Source organism: Blastocystis sp. subtype 4 (genome assembly GCF_000743755.1).
Source record: "Blastocystis sp. subtype 4 strain WR1 chromosome Unknown seqid_0454, whole genome shotgun sequence".
Classification (NCBI taxonomy): Eukaryota; class Bigyra; order Opalinata; family Blastocystidae; genus Blastocystis; species Blastocystis sp. subtype 4.
Window position 1 is genome coordinate 1 of NW_014569093.1, and position 5,686 is coordinate 5,686.

The 5,686-nt window shown below is 38.1% G+C and overlaps 3 protein-coding genes across 3 annotated transcripts; 1 reads left to right on the forward strand and 2 right to left on the reverse strand.

Moving 5' to 3' along the window:
* Positions 1-119: 119 nt before the first annotated feature.
* Positions 120-1,335, reverse strand: JH06_5184 (ubiquitin family protein; the record flags this gene model as incomplete). Its single annotated transcript, XM_014669640.1, has 3 exons — positions 120-791; positions 822-1,252; positions 1,278-1,335. 3 exons carry the CDS (start codon positions 1,333-1,335, stop codon positions 120-122), a joined length of 1,161 nt encoding a protein of 386 aa, XP_014525126.1.
* Positions 1,336-1,942: 607 nt separating this feature from the next.
* Positions 1,943-2,961, forward strand: JH06_5185 (serine threonine-protein phosphatase; the record flags this gene model as incomplete). The annotated part of the gene is made up of 4 exons (XM_014669641.1): positions 1,943-1,981; positions 2,013-2,123; positions 2,155-2,859; positions 2,890-2,961. 4 exons carry the CDS (start codon positions 1,943-1,945, stop codon positions 2,959-2,961), a joined length of 927 nt encoding a protein of 308 aa, XP_014525127.1.
* Positions 2,962-3,082: 121 nt separating this feature from the next.
* On the reverse strand, positions 3,083-5,572 carry JH06_5233 (pre-mRNA-processing factor 40-like a; the record flags this gene model as incomplete). The annotated part of the gene is made up of 9 exons (XM_014669642.1): positions 3,083-3,361; positions 3,392-3,767; positions 3,798-3,961; positions 3,992-4,117; positions 4,148-4,420; positions 4,450-4,884; positions 4,914-5,319; positions 5,351-5,466; positions 5,504-5,572. The coding sequence occupies 9 exons, from the start codon at positions 5,570-5,572 to the stop codon at positions 3,083-3,085; spliced, it is 2,244 nt and encodes a 747-aa protein (XP_014525128.1).
* Between the last annotated feature and the right edge of the window lie 114 nt (positions 5,573-5,686).

Below are 5,686 nucleotides of genomic sequence, written 5' to 3' on the forward strand. Positions count from 1 at the left end.
GTTGAATAAACAATGAATTGTAGTTCATTTTGATGACTTAAAGAATCAGTAGGAATTGAATTATCCTGAGAGATTAGTCCTAAGGATTCTAATCGATTTCTAGTGATGATAAGGATTTACTATACGAACAAAAGAGAAGGGTTTAGATGAGTAGTTTGTTCAGTTTGAATTGATTCAGAGAGAGCATTTGATATAGGAGCTGAATCAGTTTCAGGTTCATCAATACGTGAGAAGAGTTGTTGAAGTGATTGAACAACTTGATCTTGAATTCCACTTTCATCAATTGGGACAACCACAGTTTGAGGTTCATTTCTATTCAATACAATCACCACATCACCATCATTAAAACCAGATCGAATTCGATTACTCATACCTTCACAAGGATCTTCTTCTTCTCTTGAGATAGAAGGAATAGGAGGAAGAGAAAGAGAGGGTTGATGAATAGGAGGTCCTGGAGGAATATGATTTCCTTCTCCCATGAATGTTAGAAGTGCTGAAGCATCTCCACTTAAACGACTTACTCGATCAAGAAGAGGAGCCAATTGGCGATATGCTTCATTACGACGTTTCTTCCATGTCTCTTCATCTTCTTCATTACTTCGTCGTGTTGCCATTCGAATTGAACTCCATACAGAATCCACAGCAGTACCAATTGCATTTAGAATAGCAGATTCATCTTCAGGACCAGTTGGTTGAGCATCTCGACTCCAACTCACAACATCAGGAGAAAGAGAAGAACGTTCTTGACAATGACGAGTATGAGTCCTGAAAGGAGCAAGTCGAGGTGAATTCTACACTCAATCGAATTCATTCAATCATACAATATGAATCCATTCGTCCCATTTGTCAGGCCAACCATTGTAATGAATGTAGACATAAGTTCCATTCACTGCAATTACTGTTGCTTCTAACCATTTCGATACAGTATCTAAAGCATCCACCCATTGACCCACGAAGAACCGACGACTTCCAAGAGGACTTATACTTCCTTCACTCCATACTTCAACAGGTTCAGGACGATAATCAGTAGGAAGACGAAGAGTCGAAACATAGGTATTGAAAGTCAAAAGACCTTGTCGAAGAGACTCAAGTGTAGTTCCAGGAGGATAATGAAGAGAATCACCTTCATAAGGTAAACGAGCTCCTTCAAGAGTAAGAAAACGTTGCCAAGAAAGTGAGTAACTAAGAGTAGAAGAAGTTGATTCAATAGATGATACTAATCGATTTCGTTCTTCTAAAGGAGGATAAGAAGCTATATTCAAGAGAAAGAAAGAGACTTACAAGAAGGACTATGTTCAGTTTGAAGTGTAGGAACAATTTGAATAGTTGAACCATCTTCAATATGATAACTAGAATTGAGAAAGAAGAGTAAGTATGAACTCTTGAAGTGTTTTAGTATCTTCATCAAGTAATTGACCTAAATAGATTAATCGTTGATTTTCAGGAGTGATATGAAAGAGAGTATTGATTGAAGACTTGAGATATTGAATTGTCATATTCTATATGATAATGAATTATATTGAATTGATTCTTACTTTTGAAATACGAATAGAGAGTGTTTGATGTTCTACATCGACTCTTACTAAAGTAATACTGATTCGATTAGGATCATCTGAATATACTTGTTCAGGCATGAATGAAATGAATATATATTAGAATTGATGATATTGAATGATTGATGAAATATGAATTATTTATGTAATTGTAAAAGAAGTATATGAATTGATTTGAATTGTGAATTGATTGAATAGAGTAATATGAATGAATTGATATTGAATATTGAATATTGGAATAATAGATAGAATTGAATATGAAAGTATTGATATGAGTGTTTGTAACAAAGAAAGATTCAAGAATAGTTGAATTGAATCAATTGATAAAGAAGAGAGTGAATAGTGAAATCAATTGATTGTGATTTGATATTGATTGTTGTTTAAGTAAGATGAGTAGTCCTGAAGATTTGGATGTATTTATATCAAAAGTATAATGAAATTGATATATTGAATGAATAGTTACGAAGATGTGAGTTACTAACAGAGAGTGAAGTGAAGAGTGTTTGTGACAAAGCTCGAGAGATTCTAATTGAAGAAGGTAATATTCAAGAAGTTCATAGTCCAGTAACAGTAGTATTTGAATAAGTAGTTAAGTAGTTAGATTTGTGGTGATATTCATGGTCAATTCTATGATTTGCGAGAATTATTTGAGATAGGAGGTGATATTCCTGGAACAAACTATCTGTTTATGGGAGATTATGTAGATCGTGGTTATTATAGTGTTGAAACTTGTCTATTATTATTAACATTGAAAGTTCGTTATTCTGATCGAGTAACACTTCTTCGTGGTAATCATGAGTCTCGTCAAATTAGTCAAGTATATGGATTCTATGATGAATGTCTTCGTAAATTCGGTTCAATCAATGTATGGAGATTCTGTATGGAAGTATTTGATTATCTTCCTGTTGGTGCAGTAGTTGATAGTCGTTTCTTCTGTGTTCATGGAGGATTATCTCCTTCTCTTCCTACTTTGGATGAAGCTCGTCTTCTAGATCGTAAAGTTGAGTTACCTCATGAAGGTGGAATGTGTGATTTGTTATGGTCAGATCCAGAAGAAGAACTAATTGGTTGGGGAATCAATCCTCGTGGTTGTGGTTTTGTATTTGGAGGTGATTGTGTAAGTGAATTCAACAAGTGTAACAATCTTTCTTTGATCTGTCGTTCTCATCAACTAGTAATGGAAGGATACAAATGGATGTTCAACAATGAATTGGTAGCTGTATGGTCTGCTCCAAACTATTGTTATCGTTGTGGAAATGTTGCTTCAATCATGGAAGTTGATGAAAATCTTCATTGTGAATTCAAAGTAACTGATCGAATATGAATTGATTTGTAGGTCTTTGAAGCTGCTCCTGCAAGTGAACGAGGAATTCCTTCAAAGAAACCTCCTCCAGATTATTTCCTTTGATATGATTCGTTTTATTAAGATATTTTGATTTAATTTGATTGTTTGAATGAAATGAATGAATTATGAGAAATCCCCGTGATTGTTGTGGACAATTATTCAACACACAATAACTATTAAGACATTATTCACGATGACTTCTTGAATGTGTATGGTGATGTTTATGATGACGTTCTGATTTCTTATCTAACTTCTCTTTCAATTCTTCTAAGAATTCAGCATACCAATTCTTCCTCTGTTCTTCTGTTTTTACACCTTTCCACCTTCGTTTCGAATTCAGCTGAGGTTCCACATCTTCATATGTGTATGTTAAGTGATATGGCTCATACAAATACTCACTTAACAGAGATTTGAACGCACGACGTTGAGGTCCTCCCTCAGCCACGTCCTTTTCCTCAAGCTTCTATTCATCATTACCATCACTTACTCTCACTTGTTTGTGGATCATGTGATAAGCCCAGTACGTCACTGCTGGACGCTTTTCCACAAGTCGTAACCACGTTGGTGCATACTCCATTGCTTTCACCTTTTTTGCCTCTTCTTCAGACAATCCAGATTTATCCGTGATTGTATTCAGTTTATTTCCAATCTCCTTCATAGCCTCATTCACTTGTTCCATAGTAGAATCCGCATCCCACTTTAACAAATCATACTGAATCAGTTGTTGAAGATACTTCTTCTCCATGTACGCATGGTCATTTAATCGCTCCAAATAGTCACTGAAGAATTGAGACGGACGAAAACTGGATTCCTTAAGCATCGTCTGAATGATCTCCTCTTTTGCTACTTTCGGTTCAAGCTCTTGCCACCTGCTTATCATTCTCACTCGATTCACTCACCTCATTTTGGGAATAATCACCCCATTACACACCAATTGATCGAAGTAATCAGACAATTGAATACGTAACTGATTCAGACGCTGCAAACGAGTTGTCTCTTCCTGCTTACGTGCTTCATTCACAGCATCGTAAAATAGATCCTTCTGCTCACGATCTGAAAGAGACTAAATTTCAGTCATTCCATAATTCCGTACTTTTCCTGTATATTTTTCATGAATTATGGATTCAACTTCACTCCAACGAGAATCCCGCGTCAAATGAAGATCACTCAAAATAGCCCTGAATTTGGTCAATTCCTCTTGGTAAGCTTTCTTCCGATTCTAGGCATCATGTCTCACATTCATATTCACCTCTCGCTCCTGATCACCTAGCTTCTGCAGGAAGAACCGAAGTTCCTCTTCACGACCTCCTCGATCAAGATCCCTCCAGCGAGCATCATCCTTCAGGAGTGTCTCGGCATCGCGATACGTACTGCGAGCAGTTAGCGAGGAGGTCTCCAGCATGCGACGGAAGGCTTCACGGGCCTCGGCCAGATGGCGCAATCGCTCTTCACGTTCTTCCTTCGCCCGCTTACTCACAAACTCACTAAACACTTGTTTACGCTGACCAGGAGTACGTAAAGCCTATGATTGAGGGATCCCAAGATATATACAGTGTATCGAATATCACTTGCTATCAATGAAACTGCCTCTTTCCAGGACATCCCACTAGTGATTCCTTTCTCACGTAACAGACTCTCATAAGCTGCTCTGGCTTCCTCTGGTGTAGTCCACGTTACCACTGCCTCCTTCACCGGCTCCTCCGGCACCACTGGGGCAGGAGCAGGAGGAGTTACAGGCATGGGAGCAGGAGTTGTACTAACAGCGGGAGCTGGGGTAGAAATAGTTGTTATGAAAGGAGAATTACCAATTTGGGTGGGGGCAAACGAAGAGGTTGCTGGAGTGGATGGTGTGGAATTCTGAATACGAGTCAGTTCCTGCTTGTATAGAGTGTACTCCTGAGGCTCCTCCCAGACAGACACTTGAGTGATAAGATTTGTCCAGAATGGATGACCATCAGCTGTGTAGGACTCCTTCCAAGGGCATGTCTAATCTTAACACAACCCATCAATTGTACTTTGATAGCTTTCTCAGCATCTGTTTTCAACTCATCTGGTTTCTGATAGGTTACAGCTCGAGTACGCTGGTTAAAATAATACTCAACTCCAGATTGATTTACAAGTACCTGCCAATCGGAAACTGAAGGACGAGATGAAGACGACCCCTGGAGAGACATTTGGATCACCGACTGGCCCTGAGATACCCCACTATTCATACTTGAGGATTGGACACTCGAAGCATAGCCGATACGGGAAGAAGAAGAAATAGATGAAGCAGCTCTTTTATCGAAACGACTGGAAGATAAATTCGATTGTGCACTCCTCTTTACTGATTGTTTTGCCATTCCTTTCACAGGACGAATTGGTTGAACTGAAGGAGTACTTTTCAAGGCATTTAGGATAGCGTCTGTTTCAGAATTATTACTATGACTCAAAAGAATGAAAAAGAAAAAACATAGGTGAGCGACTTCCTGAACGAGCACTGTCTGAAGCATTTGATCTTGAAGAATATTGCGAATGTGAGTCGAGACTATTATCATTTAAACGAGATGGTGGGGAACCAGCAACATTCTACACAATCATTCCCATCTTTATTTTACAAAAATACAGATTCAGACGAATCACCGCCTGTCGTCATCCATGCAGGCAACACCGATGATTTACCCCTTCCAAACATCTCAAAATTGTTGAGTAATTGTCCACAACAATCACGGGGATTTCTCATAATTCATTCATTTCATTCAAACAATCAAATTAAATCAAAATATCTTAATAAAACGAATCATATCAA